Source organism: Pelophylax lessonae (assembly GCF_965119305.1).
Source record: "Pelophylax lessonae genome assembly, chromosome: 8".
NCBI classification, from domain to species: domain Eukaryota; kingdom Metazoa; phylum Chordata; class Amphibia; order Anura; family Ranidae; genus Pelophylax; species Pelophylax lessonae.
The window spans coordinates 20,972,081-20,993,516 of NC_138775.1; the positions used below are offsets into that span (position 1 = coordinate 20,972,081).

Genomic DNA, 21,436 nt, shown 5'->3' on the forward strand with positions numbered 1-21,436 from the left:
TGTGGCCAGTAAGAAGAATGTCCTCCTTACATTTGTGGCCAGTAAGAAGAATGTCCCCCTTACATTAGTGGCTAGTAGGAAGAATGTCCTCCTTAGATTTGTGGCCAGTAAGAAGAATGTCCTCCTTACATTTGTGGCCAGTAAGAAGAATGTCCCCCCCTTACATTAGTGGCCAGTAGGAAAAATGTCCCCTTACATTAGTGGCCAGTAGGAAGAATGTCCTCCTTACATTTGTGGCCAGTAAGAAGAATGTCCCCCTTACATTAGTGGCCAGTAGGAAGAATGTCCTCCTTAGATTTGTGGCCAGTAAGAAGAATGTCCCCCTTACATTAGTGGCTAGTAGGAAGAATGTCCTCCTTAGATTTGTGGCCAGTAAGAAGAATGTCCTCCTTACATTTGTGGCCAGTAAGAAGAATGTCCCCCCCTTACATTAGTGGCCAGTAGGAAAAATGTCCCCTTACATTAGTGGCCAGTAGGAAGAATGTCCCCTTACATTAGTGGCCAGTAGGAAAAATGTCCCCTTACATTAGTGGCCAGTAGGAAGAATGTCCCCTATACATCGGTGGTCGATGGGAAGCATGTTCTTCTTAAATTGGTGACCAGTGGAAAGAATGTCCTCTATACAGATAGCTGAAACGATCCTTGGTGTCAGTGATAGCTCATCTGAGAGTCAGAGATTGGTCATTGCTCAGTGAACCCCTAGTTACCTCCGGAGAATCCCTAATTGAGGAAGGCTAGGTGTGAGGGAGAGGTTGGGGGGTCTTACCTGAGTCTGTGTGCACAAGGAGGACCATCCATAGGAGGACAAACCACTCCAAGAGGACAAGAAGAGTGATCTTCTGCATGTCAAATTCTCAGTCCCAGGTGATGGGGAAGATCAGATAAAGGATGATGAGAGGAGATCTTCAGTCTTGCATGTTCTGCACCCTCCCAAGTCACCCAGTGTCTGAGCCTCAGGGATCTCTGACAACCCTCTACTCTCTGGTTGTCACTGACACATCATACAGCAGCAGCAGGTATTCACCTCCTTGGCATAACATTAAGGGCTTGGCTGTCTTCTCTAACCTCCTCAATGTATAATTATATCCTGTACCTCCACATCCCTCCTGCTTTTATCTCACCCCACCCCATGTGCCAGACTACACACAAAGAGGGAAACTATTTCAGCTTGGCACACTGGGCTCCTATCATCCCTGCTGGAGCAGCTGCATGCAATTTGCTTCTTCTGCCATCACTCAGAGATTGCTAAATATCCAGGACAGCCTTGTGTCTAATGAATGCTGCAGCTTCTTGCAAACAAAATTAAACATGTGGGCAGAACTGCAAGTGTGGTCCTGCTGCTACCCTTCCCTGCTCCAGAAGGACAGTGCAAGGTGCCCAGGTGATGCTGCGGTCCTCTGCCTCTCTCCCTCCCTTGAGATGCTTCAAAGTCCTCTCCCTCCTGCGATCCCCAAGGCTGTCACTTTCTTAGGCTCTCCGAGGTTGTTGTCTCTTTAAATTAAATGCCCAACACGTGGGAAAAGGCTCCGCCTACTGGCTCTGGAATGTGACGGGGCATCGCCATCTGCTGGGAGGAGAGGGGGACTGCAGGCACCTGCTGCACGTGGCAGTATTGACAGCAATGGGAGCATTATTATTATGTATTACATAATTAATAATATAGATATATTAGTTTTATATATATATATATATATATATATATATATATATATATATATATGAAAAACAATCGGCATTAATGTGATTATATAGATATATTATTATTATTATTATTACAAAAGCTAGTTCTTTTATTTCTTTTATTATTCTTGTTATTATTATTAATAAATATTATATTATTTATAATTATTATTATATTATATAATACTACTTCAAAGGCTGGTTATACATATAAAATCGATTTATCATGCTTCTTCTTTGTACTGTTATTATTATATAATATATAATATTAATAATAAAAGAGATTGTTACATGAATACCAGCTTTCACAACAATAATATATATATATATATATAAAACAATCGGCATTAATGTGATTATATAGATATTATATTATTATTATTATTACAAAAGCTAGTTCTTTTATTTCTTTTATTATTCTTGTTGTTATTATTATTATTAATATGATTAATACTACTTCAAAGGCTGGTTATACATATAAAAATCAATTTATCATGCTTCTTCTTTGTACTGTTATTATTATATAATATAATATAATATAATATATAATATTAATAATAAAAGAGATTGTTACATGAATAACCAGCTTTCACAACAATAATATATATATATATATATATATATATATATATATATATATATATGTATATATATATATATATATATATATATATATATATATATATATATATATATAAAACAATCGACATTAATGTGATTATATAGATATCATATTAGTATTATTATTATTATTATTATTATTATTATTATTACAAAAGCTAGTTCTTTTATTTATTTTATTATTCTTATTATTATTAATATTATTAATACTACTTCAAAGGCTGGTTATACATATAAAATCGATTTATCATGCTTCTTCTTTGTACTGTTATTATTATATAATATAATATATAATATTAATAATAAAAGAGATTGTTACATGAATAACCAGCTTTCACAACAATAATATATATATATATATATATATATAAAACAATCGGCATTAATGTGATTATATAGATATTATATTATTATTATTATTATTATTACAAAAGCTAGTTCTTTTATTTCTTTTATTATTCTTGTTATTATTATTATTAATATTATTAATATAATTAATACTACTTCAAAGGCTGGTTATACATATAAAAATCAATTTATCATGCTTCTTCTTTGTACTGTTATTATTATATAATATAATATAATATAATATATAATATTAATAATAAAAGAGATTGTTACATGAATAACCAGCTTTCACAACAATAATATATATATATATATATATATATATATATATATATATATATATATATATATATATATATATATATATATATATATATATATATATATATATGTATATATATAAAACAATCGACATTAATGTGATTATATAGATATCATATTAGTATTATTATTATTATTATTATTATTATTACAAAAGCTAGTTCTTTTATTTATTTTATTATTCTTATTATTATTAATATTATTAATACTACTTCAAAGGCTGGTTATACATATAAAATCGATTTATCATGCTTCTTCTTTGTACTGTTATTATTATATAATATAATATATAATATTAATAATAAAAGAGATTGTTACATGAATAACCAGCTTTCACAACAATAATATATATATATATATATATAAAACAATCGGCATTAATGTGATTATATAGATATTATATTATTATTATTATTATTACAAAAGCTAGTTCTTTTATTTCTTTTATTATTCTTGTTATTATTATTATTAATATTATTAATATTATTAATACTACTTCAAAGGCTGGTTATACATATAAAAATCAATTTATCATGCTTCTTCTTTGTACTGTTATTATTATATAATATAATACAATATATAATATTAATAATAAAAGAGATTGTTACATGAATAACCAGCTTTCACAACAATAATATATATATATATATATATATATATATATATATATATATATATATATATATAAAACAATCGACATTAATGTGATTATATAGATATCATATTAGTATTATTATTATTATTATTATTATTACAAAAGCTAGTTCTTTTATTTATTTTATTATTCTTATTATTATTAATATTATTAATACTACTTCAAAGGCTGGTTATACATATAAAAATCGATTTATCATGCTTCTTCTTTGTACTGTTATTATTATATAATATAATATATACTATTAATAATAAAAGAGATTGTTACATTAATAACCAGCTTTCACAATAATAATAATAATAATAATAATAATAATAATAATACAGTAGTTTGTGTATAATAATATTTAAAAAAGAGATTATTACATGAATAACCAGCTTTCACAATAATAATAATATTAACAATAATAAGAGATTTCTAATGTGTATAATAATAATATAATGATAATAAAAAAAATTGTTACATGTATAACCAGCTTTCGCAATAATAATAATAGTAATAATAATAATAATAAATAATAATAAAAATATTACTACAAAAGCTATTTCTACTGTGCATATGACAATCAGTTTTATCATTTTTATATTTATTATTACTACAAAAGCTGGTTATAGATTATAAACCAGTTTTATAATTGTTATTTTTGATAAAAAGCTTGTTATACATGTAACAATCATGTTTTTTTTATTTTATTTATTGTTTTGTTATAATTATTATTATTACAAATGCTAGTTGTAAACATAATAATCTGTTTTATTATTATTATTATTATTATTATTGAAAAAGGCATGTTATACATGTAACAATCTTTATTATTAGTATCATTTTTTTTTTTTTATAAAGATTTTATTGCCATATGTAAAGAAGGCACATTAAACAATATGCATAGCACAAAACTTGATACATTAGACAGTAACAAACAGCCTGTAGTGTAAAATGTAGTTGGACAAGATACTCCTTATATACATACTATATATATATATATATATATATATATACATATACATATATATACACACACACACAGTATCACACAAAAGTGAGTACACCCCTCACATTTTTGTAAATATTTTATTCTATCTTTTCATGTGACAACACTGAAGAAATGACACTTTGCTACAATGTAAAGTAGTGAGTGTACAGCTTGTATAACAGTGTAAATTTGCTGTCCCCTCAAAATAACTCAACACACAGCCATTAATGTCTAAACCGCTGGCAACAAAAGTGAGTACACCCTTAAGTGAAAACGTCCATATTGGGCCCAGTTAGCCATTTTCTCTCCCTGGTGTCATGTGACTCGTTAGTGTAACAAGGTCTCAGCTGTGAATGGGGAGCAGTCGTGTTAAATTTGTTGTTATCGCTCTCACTCTCTCATACTGGTCACTGAAAGTTCAACATGGCACCTCATGGCAAAGAACTCTCTGAGGATCTGAAAAAAAGAATTGTTGCTCTACATAAAAATGACCTAGGCTATAAGAAGATTGCCAAGACCCTGAAACTGAGCTGCAGCACGGTGGCCAAGACTATACAGCGGTTTAACAGGACAGGTTCCACTCAGAACAGGCCTCGCCATGGTCGACTAAAGAAGTTGAGTGCACATGCTCAGCGTCATATCCAGAGGTGGTCTTTGGGAAATAGAGGTATGAGTGCTGCCAGCATTGCTGCAGAGGTTGAAGGGGTGGGGGGGTCAGCCTGTCAGTGCTCAGACCATACGCCGCACACTGCATCAAATTGGTCTGCATGTCTGTCATCCCAGAAGGAAGCCTCTTCTAAAAATGATGCACAAGAAAGCCCGCAAACAGTTTGCTGAAGACAAGCAGACTAAGGACATGGATTACTGGAACCATCTCCTGTGGTCTGATGAGACCAAGACAAACTTATTTGGCTCAGATGGTGTCAAGCGTGTGTGGCGGCAACCAGGTGAGGAGTACAAAGACAAGTGTGTCTTGCCTACGGTCAAGCATGGTGGTGGGAGTGTCATGGTCTGGGGCTGCATGAGTGCTGCCGGCACTGGGGAGCTACAGTTCATTGAGGAAACCATGAATGCCAACATGTACTGTGACATACTGAAGCAGAGCATGATCCCCTCCCTTCAGAGACTGGGCCACAGGCAGAGATGTATAGTAACTAAGTAGAACTACTTCACTACTGTACTTAAGTACCGAAAGGCGGTATCTGTACTTTCCTGGAGTAGAATTTTTTTCTCCTACTTCCACTTTTACTTCACTACATTTTTTCGATGATTTCAATACTTCTACTCCGATATTTTTTTTTTGTGCTGCATAGTTACTCGTTACAATTATAAAAATTACCACTGCCAGAACAGTAGATGGCAGGTTTCATGAAGTTCAAAAAAATGTGTATAATGTCATGTGTAAATCAGCGCATACGAAAATAAATGCTACTGTATGTATGAATAAAATGGTCTACATATCTGCTGTTAAGGGGAAAGAGAACCTCCCCCAACCAAGGAGAGTCACAAGCGTACATAGACCTTTTTTCTGGTAAGAGGCTGATTTTTCTTTTTTCACTGGAAGTTGAGAGCACAGGTTTTGCAGTTTTGTTTCACTGGAAGAGACTACAGTATTTGGATATTGTTTTGCACTTACCTTCATCCACCGGGTAAGGGGGAAATCCACAAGGTGGTGGGAGGAGTCTGCACCTATTATTTGGAATAGCACCTGTTTGATTCCTGCACATTTGAAAATATATTCATCTTGTTTTGTCACATATATATGGTATTATGGCATTATATATATGGACTTTTTATTGACTTTGATTTCATACACTCTTCCTTTATTTCATTATTGGAATATATTGTTGTATATCACATTGGTTTATATATGATTTTGCGCACCAATAAGCTGTGGAGAAAAAAAAACATGCAGGGAAGAGAAGGAGGGATGCTTTAAAGAGGGAAGGGAGGGACATACTTTATCTGTTTTTGTTTACAAAAAGTTACAGACAAAGGAATTGTGATTGTCCTTTAGGTTAATCATTTGAAATAATAAAAAACAATATGATGTTCAAACTTTTGACTTCTTTCTTTAATAACTACATAACACAGTACTTGTACTTTTACTTTCAGTACTTGAGTAGCAAAATTAAAAAAAAAAAACTACTTGCAATACTTAAGTACAAAAAATGTTGAATACTTTAGTACTTCTACTCAAGTCACTTTTTGATAGAGCACTTCCACTTCTACTCAAGTCACTTTTTGATCGAGCACTTGTACTTTTACTCAAGTATGGGTTTTGAGTACTTTATACAAGTGTAGCCGCAGGGCAGTATTCCAACAGGATAACGATCCCAAACACACCTCCAAGACGACCACTGCCTTGCTAAAGAAGATGAGGGTAAAGGTGATGGACTGGCCAAGCACGTCTCCAGACCTAAACCCTATTGAGCATCTGTGGGGCATCCTCAAACGGAAGGTGGAGGAGCGCAAGGTCTCTAACATCCACCAGCTCTGTGATGTCATCATGGAGGAGTGGAAGAGGACTCCAGTGACAACCTGTGAAGCTCTGGTGAACTCCATGCCCAAGAGGGTTAAGGCAGTGCTGGAAAATAATGGTGGCCACACAAAATATTGACACTTTGGGCCCAATTTGGACATTGTCACTTAGGGGTGTACTCACTTTTGTTGCCAGCGGTTTAGACATTAATGGCTGTGTGTTGAGTTATTTTGAGAGGACAGCAAATTTACACTGTTATACAAGCTGTACACTCACTACTTTACATTGTAGCAAAGTGTCATTTCTTCAGTGTTGTCACCATGAAAAGATAGAATAAAATATTTGCAAAAATGTGAGGGGTGTACTCACTTTTGTGAGATAATGTGTATTTATATATATATATATATATATATATATATATATATATATATATATATATATATATATATATTTATAAATATATAATATATTACACAAGCAAAGGAGAGAGTAACATACCTTATGTCCAGATCGAGTACCACACACCAAAGCTGTCTCCGTTACATATAGCATTGTCTGCAATTTTTTTTTTTTTTTTTATTAAATTATATTTCCATTGTTGTACAGTACAAAAACCACACTAAACAGTGCTATCAGGTAAAACAAAAAAAAAAAAAAAGAGAAAACTTGCCAGAGTGAGTTATTACCCATCTTAGTCCTCTAACCTTTGTTCTGATACACAAACATCATCAGCATATTGCTTTAGGGGTTCTTAACCACCATTGCATCTGAATTATTAGTATTATTATGGCAAACCTAGCTAAGCATGTAACAATATGTTTATTATTATTATTATTACTATTATTATTATTATTGTTAATATTATTACAAAAGTTGGTTATACATTATTTTTTTTATTATTAGAAATATTATCATTATTATTATAATTATAATTATCATTATAATAGCTGTACATGTAACATCAATCTATTTTGTATTATTATTATTATTATTATTATTAATATCATTATTATTGCAAAAGCGAATTATACAGGAAACAATGCGATTGTGCAAACTCCTTTATGATGACCATACACGCTTTGATAACTGATAATTTTCTCTTCTGGCTAATCTCTCCCAAGGTTTATTTGATCTATAGTCAACAACCCATTCAGTCAAAAAAACACCCACAAGGACATGGATTTCGACTGATAATTGGAAAATACGATCGTAAGTAACTGGTTGCACCTGCATTTTCAGCATGCAATCTCATATTAACCATTTTACCACCGGAGGATTTTGCTGTCTTCCGTCCAGGCCACTTTTTGCGATTCGGCGCTGTGCGACTTCAACTGACAATTGCGCGGTCGTGCGACGCCGTACCCAAACGAAATTTACGTCCTTTTTTTCCCACAAACAGAGCTTTCTTTTGGTGGTATTTGATCACCTGTGCGATTTTTACTTTTTGCGCTATAAACAAAAAAAGAGCGTTTATTTTGAAAAAATAACAATATTTTTAACATTTTTTTTATATGAAATTCCCCCCAAAAAAGATGTAAAAACCAATTTTTTTAAAAAATTTTGGCCAATTTGTTTTAATGCTACATATGTTTGGTAAAAAAAATCGCAATAAGCGTATTTTGATTGGTTTGCGCAAAAGTTATTGCGTTTACTAACAAAGGGAAAGATTTCTGTCATTTTTGGTGTTTTTTTTTTTAACGCGTAATGGCGGCGATCTGCGATTTTTTTTGCGGGACTGCGACATTGCGGCGGACAGATCGGACCCTTGACTGACATTTTTGACACTTTTGGGGGTACCAGTGACATTACTACAGTAATCAGTGCTATATATATGCACTGTTACTGTAAAAATGACACTGGCAGGGAAGGGGTTAATTTTATTGGAGAGGGAGGGGTTAATGTATGCCTGGTGCTTACTGACGTGTAGGGGGGGAGGTGACTGAGTGAGTCATGGACAGATCGGATGTCCAGCTATGCTGAACAGTCCGATCTGTCACTCCCTGTCACTATGGAGATCCGCCCGCTGTGTTTACACACAGCGGGCGGATCTCCACACTAGATCCCCGGCGATCGGGTAAGAGCAGCGGCGATCGCCGCTGCTCCTCCCCTGGCCCGACTCCCGCTGTGAATGAAAACAGCGGGAGCAAGCCTCCGGCGGCGCGCAAGCGCCGCCCAGAAGGGGGAGTGTCTGACGACGTAGTACTACGTCGTCAGACGATAACGAGCTACTCTGCCGCAGTAATATTACTGTGAGCAGACGTAAAGTGGTTAAGATCAGTCCAATTACAATAGAACTCATGAAGGTTGAACTGGATGGACTGGTGTCTTTTTTCAACCTCACTAACTATGTAACTATGAACTAAACGTATCAGTGTGCCAATCCCTGCAACACGATCAATAATTTTCTGTACAAGTCAACTAAGTTTGATTGGATCTGTTCTAAATTAATCGAAAGCGCTGTTATGGCTATTTCATTTCTTGTCGATTTGATCTTTTTGATCAAAATGCACATCAATCAAATGATCAAATCAAAAACCTGATTTTTTTTTTTTATTGTTCACTTCCTTTATATATATTATTAGCAAAGATTTTGGAATAAAATGGCGGTCGTTGCAATATGTTTTGTTACGCGGTATTTGCGCAGTGGTTTTCAAATGCAATTTTTTTGGAAAAAAAAAATTTCACTGAATTTAATAAAAACTAAACAGTAAAGTTAGCCCAATTTTTTGTATATTGTGAAAGAATATGTTATGCCGAGTAAATGTATACCTAACATGTTACAGTTTGAAATAGTGGATACTCGTGGAATGGCGACAAATTACGGTACTTAAAAATCTCCATAGGCGACGCTTTAAAAATGTCTAACGGTTACCAGTTTAAAGTTAACGGAGGAGGTCTTTTGCTAGAATTTTTGGTCTTGCTCTGGCGATCGCGGTGATACCTCACATGTGTGATTTGAACACCGTGGTGCCACTTACGTATACATTTTCTTTGGTGTGTGTGAGCTCACGGCAACGGGGGGGCGCTTAAAAAATGTTTTTTTTTCCCAATTTATTTTATTTTATTTTTTATTTTTAACACTGTTAGAAAAAAAAATCAGATCGCTTTTATTGCTGTCACGAGGAAGGTAAACATCCCTTGTGGCAGTAATAGGCAGGTTCTCTTTATGGAGGGATCGGGGGTCTAAAAGACCCCAAACCTCTCCTCTGCACTTCAAAGTATTCAAAATGCCAAAATCTGCATTTTTGAATACTGACACTTTTTTTTAAATTCGTGCTTTTGGCAGCCAAGTAAACTGGAAGTGACGTTGTGACGTGGCTACCGGGTTACATGCTCGGAGACTCGATCAAAGCCGAATCTGGATGTGCCGGCTGGTTGCTCGGGTCTCCGGTGGGACGGGAGACCCGGGTAGGGCTGCGGAAAGCAGCAGGAGGGGGGGGGGACGTCCCCTCCCACTTGCTGGGATAACAGCCGAGCAGCTGCTGAGCCGCACCGGTTGTTATCTCCAGAAAGCCGACCACCGGCTCTAAAAAATGGTATCGGGGTGATGCTTCTAGCTGCATATCACCCCGGTACAACCACTTCTTCAAGCCGACATACAGGTATGTCAGTTTGCGGGAAGTGGTTAATGCATAGAATGCACTAAAATAAAAAATAAAAACCTTCTGCCTTTAGAACCATTTTAAAGGACATTCTATGCATTAACCACTTAACCCCCGGAAGATTTTACCCCCTTCCTAACCAGGGCCTATTTTGCGATTCGGCACTGCGTGACTTTAACGGACAATTGCGCGATCGTGCGACGCTGTACCCAAATGAAATTGATGTCTTTTTTTTCCCCACAAACAGAGCTTTCTTTTGGTGGTATTTGATCACCTGTGCGATTTTTTGATCATGCGCTATAAACAAAAAAAGAGCGACAATTTTGCAAAAATAACAATATTTTTCACATTTTTTTTATATGAAATTCCCCCCCAAAAAAATGTAAAAATCAAAATTTTTTAACATTTTAGGCCAATTTGTTTTCTGCTACCTATGTTTGGTAAAAAAAAATTGCAAATAACGTATTTTGATTGGTTTGCGCAAAAGTTATTGCGTTTACTAACTAAGGGAAAGATTTTTGTCATTTTTATTATTTTGTTTTTTTTAACAAATAATGGCGGCGATCTGCGATTTTTTTTGCGGGACTGCAACATTGCGGTGGATAGATCGGACCCTTGACTGACATTTTTGACACTTTTGGGGGTACCAGTGACATTACTACAGTAATCAGTGCTATACATATGCACTGTTACTGTAAAAATGACACTGGCAGGGAAGGGGTTAACTTTATTGGAGAGGGAGGGGTTAAGTGTGTCCATAGGGGCGTGCTTCTAACTGTGATTGGATGTGGCTGTGTGTGTAACAGCAGAGATCTACGGTCCTATATAGCAGGACCGTATGATCGGTGCTTTTACACAGGGGAGAATGACAGGCGGCTTTGTTTACATTAGCCGCCTGCCTTTCTCCCTCTCCACCCAATGATCGCCAGTGTCCGGCGGACATCGGGTCCGCCGGTCACACGCACGGGCTGCTTAGGGAATGAGTGGGGGCGGGAGCGCGCCTCTGGCGGCGCGCGCTCGCCGCCTATTGGCTCCCAGGCTAGTGACGTAACGGTAGGTCATTTTGCCTGGGAGGGGCACCGCCGGGCACTTGCGATCGTCCGTTACTCTGGGAGAAAGGCAGGCGGCTAATGTAAACAAAGCCGCCTGTCATTCTTCCCTTTGTGATCACACGGTTCTGCAATGTAGGACCGTTGATCTCTGTTCTTACACATCAAGCCACAGCCAATCACAGGTAGAAACACGCCCCTAGGGACACACTTAACCCCTCCCTCTCAAAAAAAAGTTAACCCCTTCCCTGCCAGTGTCATTATTACAGTAACAGTGCATATGTATAGCGCTGATTACTGTAGTAATGTCACTGGTACCCCCAAAAGTGTCAAAAATGTCAGTCAAGGGTCCGATCTGTCCGCCGCAATGTTGCAGTACCGCAAAAAAAAAACGCAGATCGCCGCCATTACGCGTTAAAAAAAAAACAACAAAAATGACAAAAATCTTTCCCTTTGTTAGTAAACGCAATAACTTTTACGCAAACCAATCAAAATACGTTTTTTGCGATTTTTTTTACCAAACATATGGTAAAAAAAAAAATTGGCCTAAAATGTTAAAAAATTTAGATTTTTACATTTTTTTTGGGGAATTTCATATAAAAAATGTGAAAAATATTGTTATATTTGCAAAATTGTTGCTCTTTTTTTGTTTATAGCGCATGATCAAAAAATCGCACAGGTGATCAAATACCACCAAAAGAAAGCTCTGTTTGTGGGAAAAAAAGGAAGTCAAATTCGTTTAGGTACAGCGTCGCACGATTGCGCAATTGTCTGTTAAAGTCACGCAGTGCCGAATCGCAAAATAGGCCCTGGTCAGGAAGGGGGTAAAATCTTCCGGGGCTTAAGTGGCTAAAAAGTTGGGAGGTATTTGCATTCTTTCACAAGCCAACCTGCCTGTGAGGCTGCTTGGCCCTTTAATCACAGGATGCTCCCTGTGTCTGTAATGTTAGGTCAGGTAACACATTAATTTGGGAAGCCGCAGCGACCAATCAGGTGGCAGATCTGTAGTGGGTGTGGACTTCTCACCTGATAGGCACCCAGGGTCACACTTGTGTGTGTTCAGCTGACCCGTCTGCTGCTTCTTCCATGATGATCAGTCTGCAGGAACTGTGTGCTGGGCTGCCCCTCCACCCTCTACCCCCAAAACGGGGGAGGGATACTGGGGTGCCCCATGCTCCCATCCGCACACCCCAGCTGTCTGCGCAGGAGGAGAAGGTAGGTGTATGGGGACTTCTAGGAGCGAATGCTAAAAAGTTGCAATGGAGTCAAAACAAAAAAAGTCCAAATTGCTACTTTAAAAAAAAAAAAATTTGAACAGTTTTGCTTATTTAGCCTAAAAAAAATGAGTTCTCTTTGGCTGATGTTAGAAGGGCGACTCATTGGAATTGCAGTGGCAAAATCTCTATGAGCAATGGATCCCTCTGAGATGGTGATCCCAAATCTAGCAATGGACATTCAGCAGAGTCCAGGCCAGTGACATCTCATTGCATCGGGCCATAGGGGAGAGATTTTCTATAGGGACGCATCTGCAGCGTTTTTAGTGATCCTGCTGCCGGCGATTTGTCTTATTTGTAGTGCTGCAATCACGAGGCATTAATCACATGGCTTGTCATTTGAGAGCAGTGAAGGTTTCCAGCGTTTTTACTTAAAAGTTGTGCAAACTTGCTTTACCTGTATTACTGATATCTTTATACGCCCCCCCGGGAGAGGGGTTGTAGACTGGGTGGGGGTGGACATGCTGCAGGAGGGGGGGGTCACAGACTGGGTGAGGGGAGGGAACACGCTGCAGGAGAGGGGTCACAGACTGGGGAGGGAGACAAGCAGCAGGACAGGGGTCGCAGACTGGGGGGGGGGGGGACAAGCAGCAGGACAGGGGTCGCAGACTGGGGGGGGGACAAGCTGCAGGACTGGGGTCGCAGACTGGGGGCAGGGGGGGAGGACAAGCTGCAGGAGAGGGGTCGCAGACTGGTAGCGGGGGGGAGGACAAGCTGCAGGAGAGGGGTCGCAGACTGCGCGGGGGGGGAGGACAAGCTGCAGGACAGGGGTCGCAGACTGTGCGGGGGGGGGGGGAGGACAAGCTGCAGGAGAGGGGTCGCAGACTGGTAGCGGGGGGGGGGGGGACAAGCTGCAGGAGAGGGGTCGCAGACTGGTAGCGGGGGGGGAGGACAAGCTGCAGGAGAGGGGTCGCAGACTGCGGGGGGGGACAAGCTGCAGGAGAGGGGTCGCAGACTGCGCGGGGGGGGGGAGGACAAGCTGCAGGAGAGGGGTCACAGATGGGGGGGGGGACAAGCTGCAGGCGATGGGTCGCAGACTGGGGGGGGAGAACAAGCTGCAGGAGAGGGGTCGCAGACTGGGGGGGGAAAACAAGCTGCAGGAGAGGGGTCGCAGACTGCGTGGGGGGGGGGGACAAGCTGCAGGAGAGGGGTCACAGACTGGGGGGAGAACAAGCTGCAGGAGAGGGGTCGCAGACTGGTAGCGGGGGGGAGGACAAGCTGCAGGAGAGGGGTCGCAGACGGGGGGGGGGGGGGAGAACAAGCTGCAGGAGAGGGGTTGCAGACTGGGGGGGGGGGGTTCAAGCTGCAGGTAAGGGGGGTCTCAGACTTGGGGGAGGGAGGGACATGCTGTAGGAGACAGCTAGAGATCCCTGCTGTACCTGTACCTGGTGCCTGCAGGGCCCCCGAGGGGCTGCACAAAAAGTTCTGAAGGGCCATGTGTGGCTTTTGGGACGCCGGTTGAGCAACAGGGTTGTAGATTGTTTAAATAGAATTTCCCAACCTTCTATTTATTATTCCAATGGCACGTGAATGCAGGATTAGTGCGTCTTTATTTATTTTGTCTAAAACGAACATTGTTTAGGTTGCAATTCCCCTTTAAAAGCGCCGACAAGGTTCTCCTGACACATCAGGTTAATGATTGTCAGCTCTTGTGTAACAGCTGCTCAGTGATCCATCAATGGGACAACATCTCATCACAATCAGTAAATTGCTATCTGTAGGATTATCTCAGGTGTTTCCACCACCAATAGAAAATCAAAATATTGTTTTTATTATTAAAATATATATATATATATATATATATATATATTTTTTTGTGTTCCAGGTGCACCGATTTTTTTTTTTGCACCGCAAAATAGGCCCTGGTCAGGAAGGGGGTAAAATCTTCCGGGGCTTAAGTGGTTAAGCCCCGGAGGTTTTGGCTGCTCAAAGACCAGGGCCTATTTTGCGATTCGGCACTGCGTGATTTTAACGGACAATTGCGCGGTCGTGCGACGCTGTACCCAAATGAAATTTTTCCCCACAAATAGAACTTTCTTTTGGTGGTATTTGATCACCTGTGCGATTTTTACTTTTTGCGCCATAAACAAAAAAAGAGCGACAATTTTGAAAAAATAACAATATTTTTCACTTTTTTTTTTTTTAATATGAAATTCCCCCCAAGAAAAAAAAAATGTAAAAATCTAAATGTTTTAACATTTTAGGCCAATTTGTTTTCTGCTACATATTTTTGGTAAAAAAAATCGCAATAAGCGTATTTAGATTGGTTTGCGCAAAAGTTATTGCGTTTACTAATTAAGGGAAAGATTTTTTTTTTATTGTCTTTTCTTTTTTGTAACGAGTAATGGCGGCGATCTGCGATTTTTTTTTTTTTTTTTTTTTTATATCCTGGACTGCGACATTGCGGCGGACAGATCGGACCCTTGACTGACATTTGTGACACTTTTGGGGGTACCAGTGACATTACTACAGTAATCAGTGCTATACATATGCACTGTTACTGTAAAAAATGACACTGGCAGGGAAGGGGTTAACTTTATTAGAGATGCAGGGGTTAAATGTGTCCCTAGGGGCGTGATTCTAACTGTAAAGGGGTGTGGCTTTTCATGTAACCACAGAGACGTACGATCCTACATAGCAGGATCGTATAGTCTCTGCTGCTACACAGAGGAGAATGACAGGTGGCTTTGTTTACATCAGCCGCCTGCCTTTCTCCCTCTCCACCGGGAGATCGGGAGTGACCGGCAGACATCGGACCCGCGCGGGGATGCAGGGGAACGAGCGGGAGGCGGGAGCGTGCCTCCGGCGGCGCACGCTCGCCCCCCTACAGGCTCCTGGGCTAGCGACGTAGTACTACGTCACTTTGCCCAGGAGAGGCTGACCGCCACAGTAAATGTACTTGCGGCGGACGGCAAGTGGTTAAGCACTCGGTCAGCTCTAGTACCTTCCCGCACACTGTAGGGGGGGCTCCACCTCTCTCACTTGCAGGGATCATCCATTAGGGGTGTAGACATCCGCACTGCATCCTAGACACCTGCTTCTCCCTTATCCTCATCCTGCACTCAGTGGGAGCCTCTCAGGAGATCAGATCTGTGGGAGCCGTTGAGAGACGAGGTGTCTTTTGTAAACACAGAAGCCAGACTCCAGTGTTTACAAATGACAGTGGTGAGCAGGGAGCAGAGGGCCTGAACCATAGGTGGTGGAACGGAGTTCCAGCTGAAAAAAAGCCCTGTATATTTGTATCACTTTTGCTACAATGTTCTGACTGTGATAGTAAGCGCCGGTTCACATTACCGCGACGCTACTTGCAGGGGCGACCTCCGAGATCGCGGTGCGAGCAGCGCGCCGCGACCTCGGAGCGGCCGCCACGGACTTCATAACATTGAAGTCTATGGCGGTCGCCTCCTGGTCGCCCCAAAGAAGCTCCGGACCCTTTTTCTAGGTCGGAGCGACTTGTGTCGCTCCTATTAGAACGGGTCCGCAGCTTCCCTATGGGAGGCGACCTGTGAGGCGACCAGGTCGCCCCAGTGTGAACTTCACCCTTATGTAAATAAATGATTTTCTTTCTCAGGCCTTGTGACATTTCTCTTCCATATGGTGTCATTGCTGACAGCATGAAATGGGAGGGGTTTTCTTTAAGTAACGCCCTTTTTTATAATCGCCTGTCTGCTGGATGCCTGTTTAATGAATAATATACACCTGTAGTTAAATTCTTGTTAGTTAGGATTTTGTTGTCTAAAATTTTAGCTTTCTTTCATTGGGGGTGTATTCATTTTTGCGACATGGTCTTGAATTAATTTGTTAGGAAAAAATACTTTTTTGTGTGTGCAAATTAACAAATCTTGGTTGCATTCAATGGCCCGCTCTTGTGGCAGTATTTGTAGTATAGTGTCCCATAGAAAATGTTAATTCTGAAAGGAAAGTAAAGGTTTTCTGACAAATCTGTTGGGGTGTACTCATTTTATGCTGAGCAATGTATGTCGATAATTGGGCATCTTACATAGTTACATAGTAGGTGAGGTTGAATAAAGACAATAGTTCAACCTGTGTAGGTGTGTGTGGCCGTAATCATCTCTCATACCCCTGAATGTTCTGATCCTTGAGATGTACGTCTAATGGTCATCTATTGTTCTAATGATGACGTTATTGCATGTGCGGTCGACAGATGTCTTTTTAGCCTTACAAAAAAAAAAAAAAAACACCCCAAGTCCATCCAGTTCAACCTTTGTGTGTGAATGTGTTTAAAACATAAATCCATGTATGTTGTGATCATTAAGATGCCCATCCAATAGGTTTTTTTTTTTTTTTTTTTTTTTTTTTTATATAAACTATTGATGCTCCCTGCTGATACCACTGCTTGTGGAAGAGAATTCCACATCCTTACTGCTTTAACAGTAAAGCACCCTTTTACAATAATTAAGGGTAAACTGCTTCTCTTCCAATTTTAGTGACCACGTGTCTGTTTAAATTCCCTTTCACTGAGAAGTTTTTAGTGTGGGGTGTGGTGTGTTTTTTTTTTTTTTTCCTCCCCGCCCCCCCCCCCCCTTCCCTTTCCTATGCTAGGGTCACGACTCGCCAGTAAGATATTTATGGATTGCTGTCATATCCCCTCCTCAAGTGTCTCCTCTCCAGAGAGAATTAAGTTCAATGCTTGTAGTCTTTCCTCGTAGCTGAGATCCTCCAGTCCCTTTTTTTTTTTTTTTTTTTTTATTAGCTTAGTTGCCCTTCTCTGGACTCTCTCCAGTTCCAGCACATCCTTCTTGAGGATCGGTGCCCAGAACTGGACAGAATACTCCAGGTGCGGCCGGACCAGAGTCTTGTAGAGCGGGAGAATTATCCATTGAGTAAATCCCCCTCTCTGATGCATGCCGGTATTCTGTTGGCTTTGCTTGCCATTGCTGAGTCTACTAGGACCCCCCCAGATCTTTCTCTCTCCTGGATTCCCCCAGAGGTTCGTATTTTTGGCCTCAAATGCATTTTTTTTTTTTTTAAACCCATTTGGTTAATATATCATTCATTTACATGCATTATCATTTTAGATACAGCTAGTAAACACTAGAAGTCTTCAGAGCACACAGATGTATCATTGTTGGTGTTATGTTGTTGTTGTTGTTGTTTACCATTTAGCTCGCCCTGGAGAACGCCTTACGATATTTCCCCCCGGAACATCATAGGATTTTGGCTCCAGAATTCGTGGATGAGCTGCGGAGTTTTGGACACATCTACATGTACCGCTTCTGTCCCAATTTCCACATGAGGTGACCCCCCCTTATCATAGTAAATTAAATTGCTGGAATGCTTCCAATAACATTACTGACCATACAGCTAAAATAAAAATATGAACTATTTTGTCAGCTAAAATGCTCATTGTTCTGTGATCCAGGTAGCACAGTCTGCTCTGTGACCTCCAATGCAGTTAGGGAAGTACAGCTGGGTCAGGGACTGCCCCCTTTTATGCTGATTGGTCAGCAAAGGAGAAGCAGGGTATAGATTAGGGTATCCCTCTCCTCCTCCTCCTTCCTGCTACACTGACAGCACAGTGCAAAGCAACAGATCTGGTTGGTTTAGAGTCCTGCCCCCTCCCTCCTCCAGTCTGAAAGCTGCTGTACAAGAAACTATAGAAAGCTAAAATAAAGACAGAAGTCAGGTACTTAATATAGCTGTATCTGAAATACATTTTCAGTAGAGCCAAGGCAAGACTTTTTGGATCGAATAAGATTCTTTTTTTTTTTTTTTTTTTTTTTTTTTTCCCCCCCTTTGGCTGAGTGGCAATTTTCAGTGAAAAGAAGCATTTGGCTTATGATGTTGCCCTAATTGACTTGATTGGCCAAGTTCCACTGGTACTGCCGCCTGTCAATTTGACATGCTGTGTGGTGGGGTTTTCTTTTGCATATTTGTCACACTTAAATGAGTCAGTTTATCAAAATTTTAATATTCCATTAAGATAATCCGAGTAAATTCAAAGTTTTTAACCTCTTGCCGACCGCCGCACGACTATATACGGCGGCGGTCAGCCCCTCCTGGGCAAAGTGACGTGTGTATGTATACGTCACTCGCCCGCGAACCAATAGGGGACGCCCCCGCTCGTTCTCGGACACTCCAGTGCGAGTGACCGGCGGCTCGGATGTCCGCCGGTCACACGCGATCGTCCGTTACAGAGGGAGAAAGCAGGCGGCTAATGTAAACAAAGCCGCCTGTCATTCTCCCTGGTGTGTAACTGCAGAGATCATACGATCCTGCTATTTAGGATCATATGTCTCTGTGGTTACATCAAAAACCACGCCCCTAGGGACACATTTAACCCCTGCCTCTCCAATAAAGTTATCCCCTTCCCTGCCAGTGTCATCTTTACAGTAACAGTGCATATGTATAGCACTGATTACTGTAGTAATATCACTGGTACCCCCAAAAGTGTCAAAAATGTCAGTCAAGGGTCCGCCGCAATGTCACAGTCCCGCAAAAAAATCACAGATCGCCGCCATTACTCATTAAAAAAAAAAAAAAAAACACCAAAAATGACAAATCTTTTCCTTTCCCTTAGTAAACGCAATAACCTTGTGTTTTTTTTTTTTTTTTTTTTTTTTTTACCAAACATATGTAGCAGAAAACAAATTGGCCAAAAAAGTTAAATTTTGACTTTTTACTTTTTTTTTTTTTTTTTTTGGGAATTTCATATAAAAAAAATATTGAAAAATATTAGTTATTTTTGCAAAATTGTTGTTTCTTTTTGTTTATAGCGCATGATCAAAAAATCGCACAGGTGATCAAATACCACCAAAAGAAAGCTCTGTTTTGTGGGGAAAAAAAAGGATGTCCATTTCATTTAGGTACAGCGTCGCATGACCGCGCAATTGTCCGTTAAAGTCACGCAGTGCCGAATCGCAAAATAGGCCCTGGTCAGGAATGGGGGTAAAATCTTCCGGGGCTTAAGTGGTTAAAAGATTTCTTTTATTAAAGGCAAAACTGTCCAAACCTGTCTGGCCTTGTGTGAAAAAGTAGTTGGCGCCCCCCCACCCCCACCCTGTTAAATCATGAATGAACTGTCTTTCCCCACATTTTCGGGAATGCTGATTTTTAAATTTCACTTTCCATACCCAGATCAGAAAGTATGCACTACCAGTAGTAAAGTGCCGATAAAGATAAAGTCCATGTTTTCCTTTATCACACAGCCTGCTTTCCATACCCAGGCATGCCAGACCTGTTGAATCAAGAAATTAATTTAACTAGAAGCTGCCTGACAAAGTGAACACCATCTAAAAGATTTAAAGCGGAGTTCCGGGCACAGAAGTCATTTTTTACTGAACATACCCCCGGGACAGTCAGGGCTAGCACATTCCACAATGGCTAGCCTCTGATCTGTCCCGGTTCGCACTTACCTTTTAGAAGAAATACTTATAAAATTTCTTCCACAGCGTTTCCATCTCTGTTGTGGGCAGCTGAAGCCGGCGCGGTCCTCTTCTGTGTCTTCTTCCGCGTCTTCTTGTCCCAGAATGCGCCTGCACCGGCCCCTCTCGTCACTTCCGGTGCGGCGCCCGCATTCCTAAACAGCGTTTAGCAGGGGAATGCGGCGTCGCCCGTAAATGACGAGCGGGGCCGGTGCCGTTGCATTGATTCCTGGGAGCTATGACGTTTAGCTCCCAGGAATCATAGCGAGGCAGGAAAGGACGGGGTGAGCCGCGGCTCCGAGGGAGGAAGCAGTCAGAGGTGAGTATTTACGATCTTCAATAAAAAGGTGAGTAAACAAAAAAAATAAAAATAACTATCCAATTCCTTTTCAGGTGAGCTCTACCTAGCGGAGGGGCACAAAAAAAAAAAAATAGTTTTTGTGCCCGGAACTCCGCTTTAAGAAAAGAAACACAACATGCTGGGATCTGGAGAAATTCAAAAACAGATGAGGAACAAAGTTATTGATATTTATCAGTCTGGAAAGGGTTACAAAGCCATTTCTAAGGCTTTGGGACTCCAGTGAACCATGGTAAGGGCCAATATACCACAAATGGAGAAAACTTGGAACCTTCCCAGGAGTGGCCGGCCGAACAAAACTACTCCTAAGAGCACAATGATGACTCATCCAGGAGAAAAACCCAGAAAAACATCTAAAGACCTGCAGGCCTCAGTTGAGGACAATGTTCATAATTTATCAATAAGAGACTGGACAAAAATGGCGTCCATGGGAGAGTTCTAAGGCCACAGCCACTGCTGACCAAAAAGAACACAAAGGCTCTTCTCACATTTTGCCAAAAAACCTCTTGATTATTCCCAAAACTTTTGGGCAAATATTCTGTGGACCGATGAGACAAGTTTAACTTTTTGGAAGGTGTGCTTTACTTCTGGCAAAAAAACTAACACAGCATTTCATAAAAAGAACATCATACCAAGAGTCGCACGTGGTGGTGGTGGTGGTGGTCTGGGGCTGCTTTGCACCTTCAGG

General features: G+C 40.0%; 2 protein-coding genes across 2 annotated transcripts in view; one reads left to right on the top strand and one right to left on the bottom strand.

Moving 5' to 3' along the window:
• The window catches only part of LOC309561447 (netrin-4-like), an 84,843-nt gene extending 83,225 nt beyond the window's left edge, over positions 1-1,618 (bottom strand). The window contains exon 1 of the mRNA XM_082265367.1: positions 767-1,618. Coding sequence (XP_082121493.1) covers positions 767-845 — 79 coding nt within the window. The 5' untranslated portion in view covers positions 846-1,618. The remainder of the gene's footprint in view (positions 1-766) is intronic.
• An 11,155-nt stretch (positions 1,619-12,773) lies between these two features.
• The window catches only part of UROC1 (urocanate hydratase 1), a 52,258-nt gene continuing 43,595 nt past the window's right edge, over positions 12,774-21,436 (top strand). Inside the window, exons 1-2 of the mRNA XM_082266041.1 lie at positions 12,774-12,946; positions 18,133-18,263. Coding sequence (XP_082122167.1) covers positions 12,818-12,946; positions 18,133-18,263 — 260 coding nt within the window. The 5' untranslated portion in view covers positions 12,774-12,817. The remainder of the gene's footprint in view (positions 12,947-18,132; positions 18,264-21,436) is intronic.